This window comes from Hylobates moloch, unplaced genomic scaffold, assembly GCF_009828535.3.
Source record: "Hylobates moloch isolate HMO894 unplaced genomic scaffold, HMol_V3 SCAFFOLD_13, whole genome shotgun sequence".
Taxonomy (NCBI): domain Eukaryota; kingdom Metazoa; phylum Chordata; class Mammalia; order Primates; family Hylobatidae; genus Hylobates; species Hylobates moloch.
The window spans coordinates 103,355,369-103,378,432 of record NW_026652288.1 but is presented as its reverse complement, the minus strand read 5'-3'; the positions used below and the strand labels follow the sequence as shown (position 1 = coordinate 103,378,432).

General features: G+C 47.6%; 1 protein-coding gene and 1 long non-coding RNA gene across 6 annotated transcripts in view; one reads left to right on the top strand and one right to left on the bottom strand.

Moving 5' to 3' along the window:
* The window catches only part of TMEM44 (transmembrane protein 44), a 44,355-nt gene extending 30,136 nt beyond the window's left edge, over window positions 1–14,219 (top strand). For 3 of the 4 annotated variants that reach the window (XM_032171931.2, XM_032171927.2, XM_032171925.2), the window contains 2 exons: window positions 9,137–9,169; window positions 13,263–14,219. In XM_032171931.2, the coding sequence (XP_032027822.2) occupies window positions 9,137–9,169; window positions 13,263–13,373 (144 nt within the window). In that variant the 3' untranslated portion in view covers window positions 13,374–14,219. The remainder of the gene's footprint in view (window positions 1–9,136; window positions 9,170–13,262) is intronic. The other variant, XM_058426397.1, reaches the window with a different exon arrangement.
* On the bottom strand, window positions 11,071–17,861 carry LOC116479983 (uncharacterized). 2 transcript variants are annotated; one of them, XR_004251179.2, is made up of 4 exons: window positions 17,444–17,861; window positions 12,760–12,881; window positions 12,277–12,429; window positions 11,071–12,048 (listed from the first exon to the last, which is right to left on the bottom strand). It is a non-coding gene; the product is annotated as an uncharacterized LOC116479983 (long non-coding RNA). The 2 variants fall into 2 exon arrangements; XR_004251180.2 differs by having other exon boundaries at window positions 12,760–12,877.
* Window positions 17,862–23,064: the final 5,203 nt, after the last annotated feature.

The window sequence follows — 23,064 nt, the reverse complement described above, 5'->3', positions numbered from 1 at the left end:
CTTCATGCCCTAAAACATACAGATAATACAAATGACAAAGCCACTGAGGTCCTGTAAAGAGATAGCTTAATAGCAAACTAAACATAGTATAATAGCAGGTCAAACAGGATTGTAAAGTTGCCAGTATAGATCGAATATAGACTTGCTAATAAATGAGCAAGAGATCTTTTTTCAGCTGTGTGATCCCCTGGGCCTTCTGGTAATCTATATTATTTCTTTCTTCTTCTTCTTCTTCTTCTTCTTCTTCTTCTTCTTCTTCTTCTTCTTCTTCTTCTTCTGCTTCTGCTTCTGCTTCTGCTTCTGCTTCTGCTTCTCCTTCTCCTTCTCCTTCTCCTTCTCCTTTCTTCTCTCTTTTCTTCTTCTTCCTTTCTTCTTCTTCTTCTTCTTCTTCTTTCTTCCTTTCTTCTTCTTCTTCTTCTTTCTTCCTTTCTTCTTCTTCTTCTTCTTCTTCTTCTTCTTCTTCTTCTTCTTCTTCTTCTTCTTCCTTTCTTCTTCTTCTTCTTTTTCTCTTTCTTCTTCTTCTTCTTTTCTTCCTTTCTCCTTCTCCTTCTCCTTCTCCTTCTCCTTCTTCTTCTTCCTTTCTTCTTCTTCTTCTTCTTTTCTTCTTCTTCTTTCTTCTTCTTCTTCTTCTTCTTCTTCTTCTTCTTCTTCTTCTTCTTCTTCTTCTTCTTCTTCTTCTTCTTCTTCTTCTTCTTCTTCTTCTTCTCTTTTCTTCTTTTCTTCTTCTTCTTCTTCTTCTTCTTTTCTTCTTCTTCTTCTTCTTCTTTTCTTCTTCTTCTTCTTCTTTCTTCCTTTCTTCTTCTTCTTCTTCTTCTTCTTCTTTTCTTCTTCTTTCTTCTTTCTTCTTCTTCTTCTTTTCTCCTTCTCCTTCTCCTTCTCCTTCTTCTTCTTCTTCTTTCTTCTTCTTCTTCTTTTCTTTCTTCTTTCTTCTTCTTTTCTTCTTCTCTCTTCCTCTTCCTCTTCTTCTTCTTCTCCTCCTTCTCCTCCTTCTCCTTCTCCTTCTCCTCCTCCTTCTTTCTTCCTCTTCCTCTTCCTCCTCTTCCTCCTCCTCCTCCTTCTCCTTCTTCCTTTCTTCTTCTTCTTCTTCTTTTCTTTTTTTTTTTTTTGAGACGGAGGCTAGCTCTGTCGCCAGGCTGGAGTGCAGTGGCGCTATCTCGACTCACTGCAATCTCCGTCTCCCAGGTTCAAGCGATTCCCCTGCCTCAGCCTCCTGAGTATCTGGGACTATAGGCGTGCACCACCATGCCCGGCTAATTTTTTTTTATATTTGAGTAAAGATGAGGTTTCACCATGTTGGCCAAGATGGTCACGATCTCCTAACCTCGTGAACCGCCCACCTCAGCCTCCCAAAGTGCTGGGATTACAGGCATGAGCCACCACGCCCAGCCTATTTTCTGTTCTTAAAAGTAATAAATGTTTCTGGGCTGGGCATGGTGGCTCACGCCTGTAATCCCAGCACTTTAGGAAGCCGAGACAGGTGGATTGCCTGAGCTCAGGAGTTCAAGACCAGCCTGGACAACATGGTGAAACCCCGTCTCTACTAAAAATACAAACCCCGTCTCTACCAAAAATTAAAAAAAAAAAAAAAAAATTAGCTGGGCATAGTGGTACAAGCCTATAGTCCCAGCTACTTGGGAGACTGAGGTGGGAGGACTGCTTGAGCCCAGAAGGCGGAAGTTGCAGTGAGCCAAGATTGTGCCACTGCACTCCAGCCTGGGCATCAGAGTGAGACCCTGTCTGAAAACAAAACAAAACAAAAATAAATGTTTTGGTAGAAAATTTGGAAAATGGGCCGGGCTTGGTAGCTCACACCTGTAATCCCAGCACTTTGGGAGGCTGAGGCAGGTGGATTACTTGAGGTCAGGAGTTCGAAACCAGCCTGACCAACATGGTGAAACCCCGTCTCGACTAAAAATACAAAAATTAGCTGGGCATGGTGGCGCATGCCTGTAATCCCAGCTACTCGGGGGGCTGAGACAGGAGAATCACTTGAACTCAGGAGGCAGAGTTTGCAGTGAGCCGAGATCGAGCCATTGCACTCCAGCCTGGGCAACAAGAGCAAAACTCCATCTCAAAAAAATAACCCAAAAAACAAAAATTAGCCAGGTGCAGTGGCACGCGCCTGTAATCCCAGCTACTCAGGAGGCTGAGGCAGGAGAATCGCTTGAACCCGGGAGGTGGAGGTTGCAGTGAGCCAAGATCAAGCCACTGCACCCCAGCCTGAACAACAGAACGAGACTCTGTCTCAACAACAACAACAAAAAAAAAGAAAAAATAAAAAGAAAATTTGGAAAGTGTAAAAAATGTGAAGAAGGAAATTGAAATTAACCCCCAAGCCTACCAACCAATGGCCGCCTCCAGGTGGTGAGGTTGGGCCGGACTGACATGCCCGCCTATTTGCTTGAAGCAATATTCGCTGAAGATCCTGGTTCGTCTGCAGCTGAAGGTGGGCGAGGCGGTGTCTTTGAGCAGATGAAGTGTCACACCACACTTCGCCTGGCTGTTGGGTCACTCATGCAGCACACATTTTCTGCCGGTGGGAATTTGAAGGAAACATCGTGAGGAATCGATAGACTGGCCCCAGCCCACCGCATAGGGTGGCAGGCACTTGGTAAACCAGTCATAGTTGAGAGTCTGGTCCCCCGCCTCACTCTTCCAGACCATACTCTGGAGAGACAGAGCATAAGATTGATGTCAGGGCCTTATGTCCTCACTTCCTCTGGTTCATGACTTCTTTCACTCCCAAGAGAATTGCATAATTCAAATATTTCATTGCGCTGGGCTCAGACCACCCAGGGCGTCTGTCTCCGCTCTTGGACTGCCCCTGGCCTGGCTGCCAAGGCGGGCTGCCATTCCCTCAGCCACCTCCCATTGTCTGTCTGTTACTCACCAACTCGGCTTCTGTGTAATCCCTTGGGTTGATGAGTGAGTGCTCTCTGACTCCCACTGTCAGGGCCTGTGGACCTGGGAACCACTCTGTGTCTTTAAGGTGACGTGTTTACCTCATCTGTGGTCCTTTCTGATTTGGTAACTTAACTCTGGGATGGGATGGTGGTTTTATGTCCAAGTTCTTGAGGCATGGACCAACTGTTTTGAATACTTCTTGCAGTACGCTAGGGGAAATGGAGAAATGAGTGGTGCCTCAACACGCCGTGGTACCCACAGCACTCCAGTTCATAAAGTTTTTAAAATCCATTAACAAGAAAAGCGGTGCTCATTGCGAACAGTGACTGTGCTAGGCACGGTATGGGCTATCCTTTCCTAGCACCGTTTGCTTTAACAGCCTGAGTCAGGAGACTGGGGCTAGGTAAGTTTAAGTCGCTTACCTAAGAAAACATAATAATGGCAATAAGAAGAAGTGGCGGAGCTGGGGTTTGAACCCAGTTCTCTCTGCTCTGAAGCCTCTCTTATTAACCACTGCACTCCACTGCCTTGGCAGAGACTGGTACCCGGGGAGGTGTGCAGCAGCATGTTTATTATCCACTATTCCCATTTTACAGATGAGAAAACAGACCCTCTGCCCAGGTGTCTTTTCACTCCAGCTGTGCTCTGACTGTTCGCAAGGAGTGTCAGAACAGGAGATGGCTGAGACAGACAGGACCCTGGGCGTGTGGGGCTCGTGTGGAGGGAGAACTTGACTGCACTGGTCAGGGTACCGGACGAATCATGTGAGAGCCTCAGCGTGACCAGTAACCATGTAGAAAGGGCTTTTCCCTGGGCTGTGCGGATTTCTGTACATCTCCATAGCAGACGGCGTACTCCACGGAGACTGTGGATCCATCCATCCATTCATTCACTAGCCCACCCATTCAATACAATGTCAGCCTCACTCCTGGCAGAGCCATCCGAAGGGCACAATGAACAGATGTTGAATAAGGGTTCCTGAGCTCAGAGTCCCGTGCCTGGGGTCTACATGTAGGTGACAGAGGCCCAGAGAGAGCAGGACTTATGAGAGTGACCCCTCACTTTCTGGGACAGCCAGAACCTTATTACAAATGCAGGCTTGACTTCCCCCAGCATTGAAACTGCTGAGGATATCCCATTTCACTGTTGTTTTTACCTAAATGGGTCAGGGGTATGTGTGACAGCAGGGAAGGGACCAAACACGTGTGCTGTGAAAGGCCTGAAGTTTGCTGCTCCTGTAGATTGAATTTTTTTTTTCTTTTCTCTTCTTTTTTTTTTTTTTTTTTTTTTTTTTTGAGACAGAGTCACCCAGGTTGGAGTGCAATGGCGCAATCTCGGCTCAGGGCAGCGTCCACCTCCCAGGTCCAAGAGATTCTCCTGCTTTAGCCTCCTCGTAGCTGGGACTACAGGCACCTGCCACCACACCCAGCTAATTTTTTGTATTTTTAGTAGAGACGGGGTTTCACCATGTTGACCAGGCTGGTCATGAACTCCTGACCTCAGGTGATCCACCCGCCTCAGCCTCCCAAGGTGCTGGGATTACAGGCGTGAGCCACCATGCCCAGCTTCCTGTACCTTTTAAAGGCTTCCTTTTCTTTCTTTCTTTTTCTTTAGCCTCTGGGATTCAAGAAAAGGTTCAGTCCACCTTTGTGACAAAAGTACATTTATAGACAGCATCTAGTCATTTTTTCCCTTCTGTGCTTCCCAGCATTGCCAGAGACGGGGTATAAGCTTTATAGGAATTCTGCAAGGAGGCTGTTTCTGTCATTGGAACAAAGTCTGCATAGTGAAGAATGCCTGTGACTGGAGCCAGTGCAGTCCTGTGTGGGTGTGCGTGTGCATGTGGGTGTGTGCACACATGCCCATGTGTGGGTGTACCTGTGTGGGCCATGAGAACAGTGCCAAATGCCAGATTGCTCTGTCTGAAGAGGGCCACGTCCCAGGTCCGTGTGTTCCTGTTAATTCTGTGCCTAAGGCTCTTGATAACCCAACTGCTTGTTCTCTCTCTCAACTTCCTGGCACCAGCAGATAAGGGTATATTCCCCTGGATGTCTGCCCTTTTTGAAGCCAAATCATTCATTCTGGGAAAAAAGGATGCATGAGAAGGATGCCCACTGGGCCCCAAAGGGAAACAGGCTGTGCAGGGGAAAGAACCTTGACCCAGGAGTCAGATGCACATAGGGGCTTTCGAGACGGAGTCTTGCAACCTCCGCAACCTCCACCTCTCGGGTTCAAGCGATTTTCCTGCCTCAGCCTCCCGAGTAGCTGAGATTACAGGCATGCGCCACCATGCCTGGCTAATTTTGTATTTTTTGTAGAGATGGGGTTTCTCCATGTTGGTCAGGCTGGTCTTGAACTCCCGACCTCAGGTGATCTGCCGGTCTCAGCCTCCCAAAGGGCTGGGATTACAGGTGTGAGCTGCCGCACCCAGCACTGAGTCAGTTCTTACACACAGAAAGGCTTCCATCAGGAAAACAGAAAAGTAAACCACCAGCAAAATGTGTGAATGAATGTTGATAGCACAGCAGTGCAGGCTGCTGTCTGCCCAGCTACCACTCTGGAAAACTTCTGTACTCAGTCTCTAGAGGCATTTCCCATCCAGCTGCCCCAGATCCAGGTAAGAGCCTTGTTACTTCCACCTGGACTGGTGCAGGAGCTCCTGATTGCGGTGCAGGCGCGCTCTGCTTCCTTTCATTTCTGTCCAGCAGGATTTTCCAACACTCGACCCCAGCCCGATGCTTCCCTGCTTGAGGCCCTCGGGGCGCCTTGCTGCTTACAGCTTTAAGCCCAGGCTCCTAAGCCTGAGCTCCAGAACGCCTCCCCATCTGTGCCACTTTGCAGGTCCTTCCCTAGGCACCCAGCCAGCTTTCTCTTCTGTGGGTTTCTCTGCCTATCTGTCTTCTCCTGCCTTTCACTCTCCTGTCTAAATGTTCCTTCCTCCAGGAAGCCTTTCATGATCCTGAGGAGGGCTGTCAGATATAGCAGGTAAGAAATACAGACCATCGGCCGGGTGCGGTGGCTCACGCCTGTAATCTCAGCACTTTGGGAGGCTGAGGCAGGCAGATCACAAGGTCAGGAGTTTGAGACCAGCCTGACCAACATGGTGAAACCCCATCTCTACTAAAAATACAACAAATTAGCCTGGCGTGGTGGCGTGCGCCTGTAATCCCAGCTACTCAGGAGGCTGAGGCCGGAGAATCACTTGAACCCGGGAGGCAGAGGTTGCAGTGAGCTGAGATCATGCCATTGTACTCGAGCCTGGGCGACAGAGTGAGACTCCATCTCAAAAAATATATAGAGAATGAGAACCGAAGCTGGTGCATGTCTGGCCAGTCTTAAAACTTCACAATCCATCCCAAGTCCAGCACCATCTCACCTCCCCAAGACTGCGGAGATGTCACTTCTCCCCAAATGTAAGAGTAAAGAGTTGGACAAATGGTTTCTGAGGCCCCATCCGGCTTCCACAGTCTAAAATTTAAGCCTAGAAAGTGACCCTATTTCCTCAGTAACTTAGACACATCCTAAACTCTTCCGGAATTAAAGAAACATTACTACATGCTATATAGACAAAGGTTATAGGATGCTTCTAGATTTCAGAAGCATAGAAAAGTGTGCTTTTAGACATGAGGCAAATTAAAATGCTGTATGCAGTGGTTTGAGGAGGTGATAGAATCATGTTTCTGAAGATGATTTTAAGAGCAGGTGGAAATGCTCATTGTATGTTAAAGGAGAAAAGCCATTTGCTTTTATTATATTATACATAATACATACATGTTTCAGAGGCCTATTTAATCTTTGTAGAGGCCTTCTTCTAAGGATAGAATTATGGTAGATCTTTGTTTTTTGAAAAATGTTCTATAATGAGCACATTTGCTCTTGAAAACAGGGAAAAGACTATATAATTTTATTTATTTTTAGTCTGGGGGTTGAGGAGAGACCTCAGTTTCACAGATTTGGGTTAATTGTACTCCTTAGGCACGCTATCATTAGCGGTTTATAAAGTACCTTTGAAAATACTGACTATTCCCACTAGAGGGCACTCTTCTTAAATTTTTAGATCGCCTGTAACGCTGAAGATTTAAGCTTTGTAAAGGAGTGTCAAGGTTTCATTTCAACACAGCTGGGGGACTCGAGCCTATTTATTTGTTTGCTTGTTTGTTTGCTTAGCTTTAAATAAACTTTTTCACTAAGTTAACTTTTTCAACCCTCCTTTATATCATCGACATTTCTGTCTTTTTTTTTTTTTTTTTTTTTTTGAGATGGAGTCTCGGTCTGTCGCCCAGGCTGGAGTGCAGTGGCGCAATCTCGGCTCACTGCAAGCTCCGCCTCCCGGGTTCAAGCCATTCTCCTGCCTCAGCTTCCCGAGTACCTGGGACTACAGGCGCCCACCACAACGCCCGGCTAATTTTTTGTATTTTTAGTAGAGACGGGGTTTCACTGTGTTGGCCAGGATGGTCTCGATCTCCTGACCTCGTGATCCGCCCGCCTCGGCCTCCCAAAGTGCTGGGATTACAGGCGTGAGCCACCGCGCCCGGCCGACATTTCTGTCTTTTGCAGAGTGTGTGGAACCATCAATTTAGTAATTTGTATCCCTTCCAATTAATCTTTTCTTTTTTCAGTTTATGTTCCCTCAGCAGGTTAGTATTAAAAGATGAATGCTAAGGAATTATCACTAATTTTGTTAGGTATAATAATGGCATTGTGCTTAGGGTTTTTTTTTAAGTCCTTACCTATGAGATACGTTTTGAAATATTCGTGGATGAAATGATTTACACTTGGCTGGGCACAGTGGCTCACACCTGTAATCCTAGCCTCAGCCTAGGCTGAGGCAGGCTGATCACTTGAGGCCAGGAGTTCGAGACCAGCCTGGCCAACATGGTGAAACCCCATCTCTACTAAAAATACAAAATTCGTTGGGCATAGTCGTGGGCGCCTGTAATCCCAGCTACTCGGGAGAATAAGGCAGAATTGCTTGAACCTGGGAGGCGGAGATTGGAGATCATACCATTGCGCTCCAGCCTGCGACAAGAGTGAAACTCCATCATACATAGATAGATAGATAGATGATAGATAGATAGATAGATGATAGATGATAGATAGATAGATAGATAGATGATAGATGATAGATGATAGATAGATAGATAGATAGATAGATAGATAGATAGATAGATAGATAGATAGAAAATTAGGCCAGGTGCTGTGGCTCATGCCTGTAATCCCAGCACTTTGGGTGGCCAGGGTGGGAGGATTTTTTGAGCTCAGAAGTTCAAGACCAGCCTAGGCACCATAGGGAGACCTCATCTCTACTAATAAAAATAAAATAAAAATCAGCCAGGCATGGTGGTACGCACCTGTAGTGCCAGCTACTCAGGAAGCTGAGGCAGGAGGATCAGCTGAGCCCAGGAGATGGAGGCAGCAGTGAGCTATGACCATGCCACTGCACTGCAGCCTGGGCGACAGAGCAAGCCCCTCTCTCAAAAAATTAATTAATTGATTTTTTTAATGAAAAATGTAAGGAGTTGAACATGCTTTGTTTTAATGTGACAATAACCCTAAATCCTGTGGACTGTTCAGACTGCCTCTGCTATTTAATTTAATAGACATTCCCACATCAATGTAACAGATAGTCATAGATTCTTAGCTCATGTCAGAAACATACGTTTCCCAGGCGCTGCAGGAGGTGCTGGAGTAACAAGGGCAGACGGGATACCTGCCCTGCAAGAACTGGAGTCAGACATGTTTGAGGTTTGGAGTGGAACCAAGCACGCAGTAAACACTGACTACAAGTGAATCTTGGCTGGTAGCAAATACCCCATATTTGCAAGGCAGGAATTTTATTGGCATCTCAGTTTTATGGGTTTGAGTTGAATCATCTCAGCCATGTGGTTAATAAATGGGAGATTTATTATTATTACTGCTACTCCTCCTAATGATAATAATAATAATTTCTACTAATAGTAATTTTTAAATCTTGATAGATTGTAATTTTTCCCAGGACGTGCAGTCCTTCATAATTATCATAACTCTCTCATTGATCATTTAACTGAATTGTAACTGCTAGTAGCTGCTGCCTTCCAGCTTGCTGAAGTCACCTGTTCCTTTGTCCCCAACCATCTAAGGGCCTGTCTCCTGGCTCACTGAGCAGACAGGGGCTGGCCCTGAGCTCTCCTCTGCTGTGTGATGGTGGCAAAATCTGTCCAACGCTTTTTCTGTCTCTCTTTTTATTCTGCAGCAGAAGTATTGGGAGGCCCTAAATTCGGAGCAGGTATGGACAATCGTGCTGTTTCTCTTCCAGGAGGGACTTCCTATGGCTTGATTTCAGTTCCTGTTTTTGTTAGAACTTCTTAGATGGCTAGACCCATGACAAATTCCTTTAGTAAAAAAAGAATGTCAGGCCGGGCGCAGTGGCTCACACCTGTAATCCTAGCACTTTGGGAGGCTGAGGCAGGCAGATCACCTGAGGTCAGGAGTTCAAGACGAGCCTGGCCAACATGGTGAAACCCTGTCTCTACTAAAAATACAAAATTAGCCGGGCATGGTGTCACATGCCCGTAATCCCAGCTACTCAGGGGCTGAGGCAAGTGAGTCGCTTGAACCTGGGAGATGGAAGTTGCAGTGAGCCGAGATTGTGCCATTGCACTCCAGCCTGGGCAACAAGAGTGAAACTCCATCTCAGAAAAAAAAAAAAAAAAAAAGTCAAAATGAGAGGCAAGACTGAGGATCAATGGGATTTTCAGGGCTCTCTCAGTTCAGAGTTCTTTCTGCTTTGGGGGTATTCAGGTAAGCCCAAGTAATAGGGACTCCAATAAGATGTGTAACCCAGTGAAGAAACATGGTTTGGAACAGCAGGTAGTGGCCGGCATGGCTGCAGTAGCTGTTGCAATAAACAGTCCCAGACATTGTCATTCTGGGACCCTGGGCAGCTGGCTGCTGTCTCCATGCCACTCTTGCCTCCAAGTGACAGGTGGGCACGTTTTGTGACAACTACCTGTGCCTGTCGTCTCCCAGGATTGTTTCTGATATGAAAATGGATCTTTTGCTCAGATTCTCTTCATGCCTGGTTTCCAGCAATGATTTTATTATAAAATGAAGTTTTAGGCCGGGCACATTGGCTCACGCCTGTAATCCCAACACTTTGGAAGGCTGAGGGGGGTGGATCACCTGAGGTCAGTCTGGCCAACACAGCAAGATCCCCATCTCTACTAAAAATACAAAAATTAGCCAGGTGTGGTGGTGCATACCTGTGGTCCCAGCTACTCGGGATACTAAGGCAGGAGAATCACTTGAACCCAGGAGGCGGAGGTTGCAGTGAGCCGAGATCATGCCTCCAGCCTGGGTGATGGAGTGAGACTCTATCTCTAAATAAATAATGAAATGAAGTTTTAAAACACATTAGTCTGGAGATTCAGAAAAAATAGATTCTAAATGTTTTCTAAGATTTGTACCACTTTATTCTTACTTACTTACTTATTTATTTATTTATTTATTTATTTATTTATTTATTTAGACAGAATTTCACTCTTGTCACCCAGGCTGGAGTGCAGTGGTGTGATCTCGGCTCACTGCAACCTCCGCCTCCCGGGTTCAAGCGATTCTCCTGCTTCAGCCTCCCGAGTGGCTGGGATTATAGGTGCCTGTCACCATGCCCAGCTAATTTTTTGTATTTTTAGTAGAGATGGGGTTTCGCCATGTTGGCCAGGCTGGTCTTGAACTCCTGACCTCAGGTGATCCACCTGCCTCAGCCTCCCAGAGTGTTGGGATTACAGGCGTGAGCCACCGCACCTGGCCTATTTATTTATTTCTTGAGATGGAGTTTTGCTCTTGTTGCCTAGGCTGGAGTGCAATCACACAATCTCAGTTCACTGCAACCTCTGCCTCCCAGGTTCAAGCGATTCTCTTGTGTCAGCCTCCCAAGTAGCTGGGATTATAGGCGCCCACCACTACCCTTGGCTAATTTTTGTATTTTTAGTAGAGACGGGGTTTCACCATGTTGGCCAGGCTAGTCTCGAACTCCTGACCTCAGGTGATCTGCCCGCCTCGGCCTCCCAAAGTGCTGGGATTACAGGCGTGAGTCCCCGCACCCAGCCTGTACAAGTTTAAAGAGCTCACTTGATCAAAGTGACAGGTTTCTGTTTGCAGGCTGCTGAACTGGTCAGGGTTGGCAAGAATCATTCTTCAGCAGCCATTTAAGAAGCTCGAGCAGTGGTTCTCAATCATCAGGGCATCTAAGATTCACCCTAGGAGCTTGTAAAAATGCCAAACCTTAGGTCTCAACCCCCTACCCAGGGGCTAGGGTGGGCCCCAACATCAGTGTTTTCAGCCAGCAGCCTGGGTGCTTCTGGTGTGGCTGGTCAAGAACACGCTGTGGGAACAACGATCTAGGTCTCAGGCCTCAGCTTAGAAACAGTTTTCATCAAAGAGCACACTGACCATCCTCAGAGAACAGAACAGGGTCCTACTTCTTTCACTGGGCAGGTGGGTCACGTAGGCTGAGGGGCCTGGTGAGCTCTTTTATTTGGGGTCTGATAATGTCAGAAAGGAATTTGGTTCAAGGGGTCCAGCTAAGTCTGCGACCGCAAGTTAATGCAATGTTCGCACTGGAAGTGGCTGGCACAGCCCCAAACAGGTACAGGGGATGAGCTGCCCAAACCCAGTCACTGCAGGGTCACTGGGAATCAGGTGGTCTTTTTAACATGATAGCTTTTAAAATCGCCAAGTATTAGTACTTGATTCAGTTATTATCAGTAAATCACTAACAAACTGGGCTCTTTATTTCTGTCCAAAACAAAGCCACAATTTGTGTTTTATCATTGGCATGGCGTGGCCATTATGTCAGTGGCCCAGGGAGCCTTCAAGATCTTATCTGGAACCTCTAAGGATTGGAATGTTTGATTCAGCTTCAGTTTGAGCAGCTGTTAGGGCATCTTTCTTGGAGAGCCTGTCCATGCCTGGGTCTATTATCTTGTCCAAATAGATCATCTGCCCAAGCAGACATATCCTTTGTCATCTTTGCTTGTTGTTGCCTGGGTTTCCTGGTACTGTCAAATGTGACCTTGTGCCTCAGAATCATCATAGATGCTCAGAAATGGGAGAGATCTTCTTATCTAGTTGCTGATCCAATACCACAGCATACACATGGGGAAACTGAGGCCCCCAAAACGAAGGCAAATTAGTGACAGGAGGAGGACTTGAGCCCAATCCCTACTTGCCTCCATGGCTGGAACCTCAAAGGTAACACTAAGGACCCCCTTGGGCTCTAATCCGTCATCTTAGAACAACAGGAGGGCTTCACAGACAGCTTCGTCAATGCTTCTGTGCCCACTTGTTTTAGCCCTTCACTCAACCCTGCAAATTTCAACTTCCCATACTCACCTGAGTCAGTGATGAACTATTCACTGGCAGTGCCCCCCACTCTAAATTGGGTTTTAAGTGATGACAAGTCTGCTGAGCCTCAGGTTTCGAGGAAACACCACGTAGGAGGCAGGAGCGAACGTTTGCTCTGTTCCTGTGGCGCCCATCACCTACCTGAGACAACAAGGCGGATGTCCACAGAAACGCCAGGGCTGTCTGTGCTCAGGGGCAAATCAGTGGAATAGGTAATACAAAGAGAGAGGCAGGTGGGAGCTCAGTGGGCTAACACGGTCAAGATAGGCTTCCTGGAGGAAGAGGTATTTACCTGGCCCATAAAGAATAGGTTGAAGCTGGGCATGGTGGCTCAAGCCTGTAAACTGAGCACTTTGGGAGGCTGAGGCGGGAGGACTGCTAGGTCCAGGAGTTCAAGATCAGCCTGGGCAACATTGCAAGACTTTATCTCTACTAAAAATTAAAAACTTAGCCAGGCATTGTGGTACACACCTGTAGTCCCAGCTACTCGGGAGGCTGAAGCAGGAGGATTGCTTGAGTCTAGGAGTTTGAGGCAGCAGCGAGCTATGATTGCACCACTGTACTGCAGCCTGGGTGACACAGCAAGACCCTGCCTTAAAAAAATAAAAAAGGATTAAGTTTGTCTGGTTTTTTCCAGGAATGAGTTAGGCATGGAGTCAGGATAAGGAGAACATGACTCAGTCTCACTAGATAAGGACATGGTAGAGGCAGAGAATAGTGGAGAATGAGGGTGGGAAGGAAAGCAGAGCTGTTATGTTTAGGGTGGTTGTTCATTAGTTCCTGGATTTAAAGTTATGCTTGCCTCCTTAGGTCCTAGAAACACAGGCCTGGGTAACTTGTCCTTACCCTTTTGTCCTTGTCTGTGCCTGGATCATGAGAACCAGGATTGGAGCTTCTGTTTGGGTCAGGGGTTATAACAGATGAGAAGCATCTATCTGTTCCACCCAGGTGCCCTTTGTATCTTTTCTCCATAGTGGGACCCTGAAGATGTGAATCTTGAAGGGAGCAAAGAAAATGTGGAGCTACTGGGATCCCAGGTGCACCGGGACCCTGTGAGGACAGCACACCTGAGTGATGATGATTAACACCTTCTGGAGCCAGCTCATCAGCTCAGAGCCCAGCGTCACGAGTTTGTTCAGTAACACAGCAGCAATCAATCTGCACTGACACCGTGGCAGGAACTGAAGCTGCCCTGGGAAGTGAGGAACCAGGAGCCATCACTGAGTGTGGCTGGTCTACATCATAGCTCATCACGGAGCTACGACTTTGGGTACTGCGGACAGACCTGGACAGGCCCAGCATTTGTTCTGAAGATTACAAGTGCACAGACCGCTCTTGCTTTGTAAAGATAATCCAAAGGATCTTAGACCCACTTTTCCTTTTTCCCTTTATTCCCTTGAGAGTCAGCCATAAAATGAATACCTGCTAGGTTCCAGGAATGAGTTCACCTAACAAATTGCAAATGTGTCTGGTTAGATCTCAGCAGAGCCCATTCTGCAAGACCTGGCTGAGCCAGATGAGAGGGTGGGCCCTGTGCTGGGGGGCCTTGGGTCACACACAGGAACCAAGACCTGGCTTCCGCCCCCCAGTCACCCACTTGAGTTACCTGCTGGAAGTTATAGATAGGACTGCGTGGCCAACCAAGTGTTTGTGAGATCACTGACGCTGCAAAAACAAAGCAAACTGCTCCGGGTACCAGGACTTCCTCCAACCTGGCAGGGTGTGTGCTGAGGCGGGGTTTGCAGGTGAGGGGGGCTGTATGCTTCAGGAACTAACTAAATGCATGCAGAGGATAAGAGGCATGATGGGAGGTATTCAAGCACAGCAATCCCATTTGGGGGTTATTTTGATACTGCGATGAGTAAGGGGAAGGGCGCACGGAATGGGGCTAAGGTGGGAGTGAACACTGGGGTGAATAAATTTTAAATCAATTCAAGTGTCTCACTGTGGAGTGCGGTGGTGAGCATGAATCCCTGCACAGTCACAGAATGACGTCGGCCATGAGAGGAAGTGGAGAAATGCCAAGCAACACAGTTTCGCTCCGGGCTGGCCCACAGCCGCCTGCGGGACTCAGCTACAGCAGCCCAGTTTCTCCTGAGGGGTAGGGCAAGTTCCAGCAGCATGAAGGGGGTCCCTTGGGGAAGCAGCGTGGCTCTGCAGGTCTCTGCATAGATCCTAATCCCCTGGGTGACCTCTGAACTACAAGTGATCTTAAAGCCACTTTATTTATCCCCTTTATCTGAACTGTGTTGGTCCCCGGTTGTCTTGGAAAGTTTGCTGAAGTCAGCTTTGCTTTGTGATGTTAACCACTGAAGCTATACTTCCAGGGAAGAGGATTTGAATGGAGGCCCAGGATGCAGGGAGAAAAGAGTGTTCAAACAGATGAAGTAAATAGTACAGAGGACTGGATGCAGGGAAAGGTGGGAGCTAGCAAGGAAGAATCTGAGATGGCCAGAATGGATGATGCAGTATGGGCTATAGGGGTGGCAAAAAGGCTGAAAAGGTACGAGACTGTGGAGGCTGGTGAGTCAGTGCTTGGTTCTGTGGCCAACTGGTAGCCATGGAAGATACCAGAGTAGGAAGGTGACTGACTTGCCTCAGGAAGACCACAATTGATTGGTGAGTTTTTCATCCCTATGGCTACAACTTTCCAGGAAGCAGAAATATAGTCATGGGTACAGAATGAACATGGGGAACAGGTTTAGAGTACTGAGTGGTAACAGCAGGGCAGAAGAGCTTATCTTTAGAAAGGTGGAAGGCATGGGGATAGGATGACCTCTGGAGTTTGCCTCTAACACATCCTCTGTCTTGAGGGAACTCTGGATCTTGCTCCCTAGGCACCAAAAATTGGTTGGATCCAGGTGAAAGTGGCCATTCACCCAAGAACATCAAATGATCTTGGCCAGGTGCAGTGGCTCACGCCTGTAATCCCAGCATTTTGGTAAGCTGAGGCAGGCAGATCACTTGAGGACAGGACTTCAAGACCAGCCTGGCCAACATGGTGAAACTCTATCTCTACTAAAAATACAAAAAATCAGCCAAGCGTGGCAGCCCGCACTTGTAGTCCCAGCTACTTGGGAGGCTGAGGCACAAGAATTGCTTGAACCCACAGGGTGGGGGTTGCAGTGAGCTGAGATCGCACCACTGCACTCCAGCCTGGGCAACGTATCAAGACTGTCTCAAAAAACAACAAAAACCTTGCTGACTTTGAATAACACGAACTATCTAAGGTCCAGATATTATCTATCTCCCTAGATGCCATTAGCCCAGCCTCCTCCCTCCACAAACTGGTTCCTATCATCATGGTCCCAGCTTGTCTCAAGGGTGTCTCCGGCCTCTTCATCCACAGTGAACTACCAAACTGGGAATTTTGGAAGCGCGGTTTGGCTTCATTGTTCAACGAGAATCTTCCTGTATGCAAAGCTCTACAACACTGGAGCCTTTGTGAGGAGGTGCCAATTAAAATGCCCTTCTAGTAGGAGTGGGCCTCTTTTGCAGCTTTGTTTCTAGCTATTAGACCACGAGGGCAGTGGGAGCAACTTGCCCTGATGACCCAGTGAGCAGTGCAAGCACTTTACCTACACTGGGGAGGGGCTGGGGAACAAACTATGTAATCATCGGCTCACTCATCTGGAGACCTGTAATATCATCTGGTTGTGCTGCCTATCATCTGTGTGGCTTGGAGCATGTTACCTAACCTTTGTGAACTCCTTAGGTAGACTAAGAATAATACCAACCTAGAAAGCCTGTGGTGAAGACTAAGTGAACTAACATGTATGAAAATGCAAACATAATATCTATTCAAAGAAGACTTTGAAGAGGGATTAGTTTTCTTCCCCCCCATGCTTCCTGCACACATGTACTGAAAGACTAACCAAATAATTAGACCTGCAGATGGAAGAGATTTCAGAGGTCTGAATGCCCGTAAACACAACCCCAATTGTGATTATTCAGGCCCTACTTAAGTTCTCTGAAAAAAAGGATTTCAGTTGCGAAAGTCTTTATCATTTAGCGAGAGCTCTGCTAAGATTATTATTATTATGATTTTTGAGACGGAGTTTCACTCGTTGCCCTGGAGTGCAATGGCACGATCTCACTGCACTGCAACCTCCGCCTCCCAGGTTCAAGCAATTCTCCTGCCTCACCTCCCGAGTAGCTGGGATTACAGGCTCCCGCCACCATGCCCGGCTAATTTTTGTATTTATTTAGTAGAGACGGGGTTTCGTCATGTTGGCCAGCCTGATCTGGAACTCCTGACCTCAGGTGATCCACCTGCCTCAGCCTCCCAAAGTGCTGGGATTACAGGCATGAGCCACCGCACCCAGCTAAGATTTTCTTAGAAGCCTGTCTAGATCCTGAACAACTAATCCCCTTATCTCCCTCCCTCAGTATGATGAAGAGATTTATGAGCATCATTTGAAGACACATATTATGTTTCTTTCAAAGGGGTACGAGCTCCTAGAATAAGAAGAGGCCCTGGGCCAAGGAGCATGGCTGGGCTCCAGTTCCCAGGTCTGATTCAGTGTGATCTTTGTCGTTTCCTTTTCTATGTCACAGTTTCCTCATCTGTAAAATGAAAGTTGGGCCTGATTTTTTTCATTTTTTCTCTTTTATGAATGTGGCAATTTGTTTCCCACAGAATACTGACATCTTTATAAGCTCTCAAGAAAGAGACATTATAAAAACAAATTTCAGATATACTTTGAACATACACTTCATTATATGACATATACCTCTTTCTGTTTGGATTTTACTATCCACTTAATATAAAAACCTGTATTAATCACTAAGGATAGAGGAGACTTAGAAATATCTCCAGAATAATTTTGCAACAATTCCAAGATTCTCTGCACTTCTTTTTCTGTCCCTTAATTGGCCTCCTCCACATTTTCCAACTATGGAGGTATTGCTCTACTCTCTTCGACTTTACATTGTTTTCGATGCTTTTGCAAGGAGACTCTGCCTTGAATGAACCCAAGATATGGTGCAATGTTGAGGAAGATCTCCAAGTTTACACATGCCTGTATGATGGCCCAAAGGTCATCATCAGGTGAAAGGGACGAGCTTAGAGATGAAAGAAGTTCAAGGAATGGTGCTACATTAAATGACTTAGAGAGCATTAGAAAGCGTCTACTTTGCTTTTTCTTTCACCAACCCTGGAAGCCAAATAAGGCACTGGGCATTCAGGCCTTCTTTTGAGCAGAACACGTGGTACAGAGCCTCTGTTAATCTGTCGCTTGGAGAACTCTGCATACTGTCCCAATTCCGTCTGAATTTTCCATCGGCTGCCAGTGTTCGCAGCAGAGGGCTCGGGTCTTCTCGTCCTCTCCTCAGGGTCTGGCAGCTGTCACTACCGTGGAGTTCGGTCCAGTCCCCAGAGTCGGGGGCGCTGCCTTTCCCATTTCAGTTGCCAGGGGGTTCATCCACGATCGTGCCAGAGGGGCAGCGCGTGGTCTCCTCGAACTACGGGGGAGAGAGGAACTACTGTTGGCACGGGCCAGACCGAACGCCAGCTCCCAATGCCTACCTCCTCGGAGCTGCATCCTCCGACATCTTGCGCCCTATTCCCAGCACCGCCGGGGCACTTCCGGGAAGAACGGAATTGCGGTTCCGCGCGTGCGCACTCCGCAGCCACCACCTCCCGCGAGGAGCGAGAGTCCCGCGGCCCCGCCCCGCCTCCGCAGCCGCCGCCGAAGGCCGGGGTTTCTGCCCCCAGCCAGCGGCGACGCAGCCGGGAAAGAACCGCCGAGGGCGTCTCCGTAGTTCAGTTTTGGTTTGTTTATTTGAGACGGAGTCTCTGTCGCCAAGGCTGGAATGCAGTGGCGCGGTCTCTGCTCACTGCAGCCTCCGCCTGCCGGATTCAAGCGATTCTCCTGCGACTGAATTGCTGGGACTACAGGCGCGCGCCACGACGCTTGGCTAATTTTTGTATTTTTAGTGGAGACGGAGTTTCACCATGTTGGTCAGGCTGGTCTCGAACTCCTGACCTTGTGATCCGCCCGTCTCGGCCTCCCAAAGTGCTGGGATTACAGGCGTGAGCCACCGCTCCCGGCCAACCCCACTGGGTTTTTAAGGAGATAATTACCAAGTTATTTTACGGTTCATGGTGTGTTTCAGACCTCCCAGAAGCCTAACGGTGTTTTACAAACCATTCTTTTCTTTGTTTTTAAATGCATTAGAAACCTTTTTTGAGATAAAAATAGTGCAAGTACATGGTTTAAAAAAAGAAAATCCGATTGCACCAAAAGGTTTATGATGAAAAGCAATAATGTTCTGTCCCTTTGCCTCCAAGAGACTCCTTTTTAAAAACTTTTGGGCTGGGTGCGGTGGCTCACGCCTGTAATCCCAACACTTTGGGAGGGTGCGGCGGGCGGATCATCTGAGGTCAGGAGTTTGAGATCAGTCTGGTCAACATGGTGAAACCCTGTCCCTACCAAAAATACAAAAATTAGCCGGGCTTGGTGGTGGGCGCCTGTAGTCCCAGCTACTTGGGAGGCTGAGGCAGGAGAATCGTTTGAACCCGTGAGGCAGAGGTTGCAGTGAGCTGAGACTGCGCCACTGCACTCCAGCCTAGGCAATAGGAGCAAAACTCTGTCTCAAAAAAAAAAAAAAACTTTTATACGTTCTAGTAGTTGTCTCCATTAGGTTTAGTTTGGAACATGCTTTCCAGCTACAAGGTTCTTAAGATCATACTTGCTTTTCCTGAGCTGCATTATCTTCAGCTTCCATTATACAGGCTGATGAGGCTCAGCAGCATGGCAGGGCCACTGGCGTATTGAGAAATGGATGGTCAGTCTTCGCATCCGAGGGTTGTGTGGCGTGCCTCGCGCCAGGACCTCCTTGGCCTCTCCGCAGTTTCCGAGCTAGAACCCGGCTTCTGAGCCCAGCACGCTCCAACAGCAGCCTGCCGCGGTCCACGCCTCTGCTCCGGACTTGACCTTTCCCTTCGGCCTTCCTCCTACAGGTGTCTTGGCACTTGGAATCTCCAGAGGAAATCTGAGGGATTCGCTAAACCCACAGCTGGAACAAGGGACGTCATACACGGCGGCCACCACCATCTTTCCCAAGGACAGCCTGGCCATGGATGAAAAGGGCCATTTCGTGGGCCTTACCTTCTACTAGCCGGTATAGCCTAAAGCCCTGATATTCACATATAGACTCTTAGGCTCCACCCCGGAGGATTCCCTAGGTCTGGACAGGGCTTGGGAATCTTAACAAGCTCCTCAGGTGATTCTGTTACAGATGATCCAGGACCAGTCTTTGAAACACACTGTCCTTGGGAAATTACTTTTATGTATTTATTTTTTCCATCTCTTCCTGGTATTTTGTTATCATTTTCAAATACAGAGATGGAGTCTCACTATGATGCCCAGGCTGGTTCCGAACTCCTGGGCTCCAGAGATCCTCCTGCCTCGGCCTCCCAAAGTACTGGGATTACAGGCATGAGCCACCACTCCAGCCAGGAAATTACTTTTAAAACAGATCTATTTGTATGAGATGTTCTCACAAAACTACTTAGAATAGCAAACAAACAAACAAAAAAAGTGATAAAGCTCCCAAACCCCACTGTTAGGCAGAATTAAACATAATTTTTTTTTTTTTTTTTTTGAGATGGAGTCAGTCTCTGTTGCCCAAGCTGGAATGCAGTGGTGCCATCTCAGCTCATTGCAACCTCTGCCTCCTGGGTTCAGGCGATTCTCCTGCCTCAGCTTCCCAAGTAGCTGGGACTGCAGGCGCGTGCCACCATGACTGGCTACATTTTGTATTTTTAGTGGAGACAGGGTTTGCCATGTTGGCCAGGCTGGTCTTGAACTCCTGACCCCAAGTGATCCACCCTCCTCGGCCTCCCAAAGTGCTGGGACTACAGGCATGAGCCACCACACCTGGCTCAAACATTACGCTTTAATGAAGAAATGATATTTTGCCATTAAACCTAAAATATCATAGAACCATGGATTGAAGAACAGACATGAATTACCTAGAAATCATCTACTGCAGTGCCTGAGTGGCTTTGCCTGTTCTCACAGCATGAATTCCCAGTTCTCACATAGTAAAAAAAAAAAAAAAAATTATGAAAGATAATGTCAGCTAATAGGCCGGGTGCAGTGGCTCACCCCTGTAATCCCAGCACTTTTGGAGGCCAAGTGGGGGCAGATTACCTGAGGTCAGGAGTTCAAGACCAGCCTGGCCAACATGGTGAAAACCCCGTCTCTACTAAAAATACAAAAATTAGACACACGCCTGTAATCCCAGCTACTCGGGAGGCTAAGGCAGGAGAATTGCTTGAATCCAGAAGGTGGAGGTTGCAGTGATCACTGCACTCCAGCCTGGGCAACAGAGCAAAACTCCGTCTCAAAAAAAAAATAATAATAATAATGTAAACTAATAAAGGTAGAATACAAGAGAGCTTGAGCCACCATTTGCAATTATAAGAAAAGTTTCGATAGATCAGAAAAGTCTTAGAATTCATTAGATTCTGTTGTAGAAGGATTATGTGGATTTTTGTGGTAGATGTTTCTTGACTGTGGAAACACTTAAATACATCTTAAGGGAACTGTTCTAGTTTAAAGGAGTCTGCAGTGGGGATGGGGAGGGAGAGCTATATGGGATTACTGCGACAATTGAGCAAATTTGAATATGTACAGTGTATTAGCTAACTTTATTGTTTTCTTTCTTAATAATATATGGTTGCACAGGAGAACGCCCCTTTGGATATACATGCGGAACTACTTAGGAGTGAAGCACCATGACTTGGAAACTGACTTTTATTTTTATTTTATTTTATTTTTTTTTCGAGACAGAGTCTCGCTCTGTCGCCCAGGCTGGAATGCAGTGGCACGATCTCGGCTCACTGCAAGCTCCGCCTCCCGGGTTCACACCATTCTCCTGCCTCAGCCTCCTGAGTAGCTGGGACTACAGGCGCCCGCCACCGTGCCCGGCTAATATTTTTTGTATTTTTTAGTAGAGACGGGGTTTCACCGTGGTCTCGATCTCCTGACCTCGTGATCCACCCGCCTCGGCCTCCCAAAGTGCTGGGATTACAGGCGTGAGCCACCACACCCGGCCCCAAGCAACTGACTTTTAAATATTTCAGCAGAAAAAAACTATAAATTTTTCAGGTAGTTGGAGAGAGACAAAGCAAATGGAAAAACAGGAACAATGGATTAATCTAGGCGAATAGTATAAACATGTTCGTTATTCTTTCATCTTTTCTGTAGGTTGCAAGTTTTTCAAAGCCAGTTGGGTGAGAAAGAACAGGAATAAAGAAAGATTCTCGCCAGGCGTGGCTCACGCCTGTAATCCCAGCACTTTGGGAGGCAGAGGCAGGTGGATCACCTGAGGTCAGGAGGCCGAGACCAGCGTGACCAACATGGAGAAACCCTGTTTCTACTAAAAATACAAAATTAGCCAGGTGTGGTGGCACCTGCCTGTAATCCCAGCTACCCAGGAGGCTGAGGCAGGAGAATTGCTTGGAGCCAGGAGGCAGAGGTTGCGGTGAGCTGAGATTGCGCCATTGCACTCCAGCCTGGGCAACAAGAGCGAAACTCTGTCTCAAAAACAAAAAAAAGCCAGGCATAGTGGCTCACGCCTGTAATCCCTGCACTTTGGGAGGCTGAGGCGGGTGGATCACCTGAGGTCAGCAGTTCGAGACCAGCCTGGCCAACATGGTGAAACCCTGTCTACTAAAAATACAAAAATTAGCCAGGCGTGGTGGTGGGCGCCTGTAATCTCAGCTACTCGGGAGGCTGAGGTAGGAGAATTTCTTGAACCCAGGAGTCAGAGGCTGCAGTGAGCCGAGATTGCGCCACTGCACCCCAGCCTGGGCAACAGAGCGAGACTCCGTCTCAAAAAAAAAAAAAAAAAAAAAAAGAAAGAGTCTCACAGTTGGCCCATCATGAAATGGGGTCGCCACGCATCTCCACCACTGTTGCCAGCAGAGGACGCTGAAATTCTAGGGCTTTGCAAGGAAAGAGCTGGTTACTAGAGACTGCTTTTCAAGCAGCTTCCCAAATGTGGCTGGATTCTGAGCCGACTAATTGTCGTGTGATGTCAGGCCACAAAGGGTGGATAAATTCCAGTTTGTCTCGTACTGAGAAAAAAATAGGCCCTATATCTTAGACAGCCCTGATAAGGTGCCTCCATGGATGTGAGTAATGGTCAGACCCAGGGGATGACCCAGGACCAAGAAAGCTGGACAATGGAAAGTCTGGAGCACCGTGACAGGGAAATTCTTCCCCTGAATTGCCTTTTCCTATTGAGATAAGATAGTACACAATAAAGCGGCAGACTCAGAAGTGCTGCTGCCAATCCCAGCCAGAGCAGCCAGCACTCGGCCCGAGCTGAAGCACATCAGTGGCCGGGGCTGTCAGCACCTGTGTGGTCTCCAAAAGGCCAGCTCTGATGGGGACCAGTCCTAACTCCCACCATTCACCAACTATGGGACTCCTATTCTTGTTCATAAAAAAAAAAAAAAAGGAAAAAGAAAGAAAGAAAGAAAGTGTACTCCTCTTCTACTTGCTTTACTCTGTGGTGCCTCCAAAAACTAGAAACCATGCCAGGCGCGGTGGCTCATGCCTGTGATCCCAGCACTTTGGGAGGCTGAGGCAGGCGGATCACGAGGGCAGGAGATCGAGAACATCCTGGCTAACACGGTGAAACCCCGTCTCTACTAAAAATACAAACAAATTAGCCGGGCATGGTGGCGGGTGCCTGTAATCCCAGCTACTCAGGAGGCTGAGGCAGGAGAATGGCGTGAACCTGGGAGGCGGAGCTTGC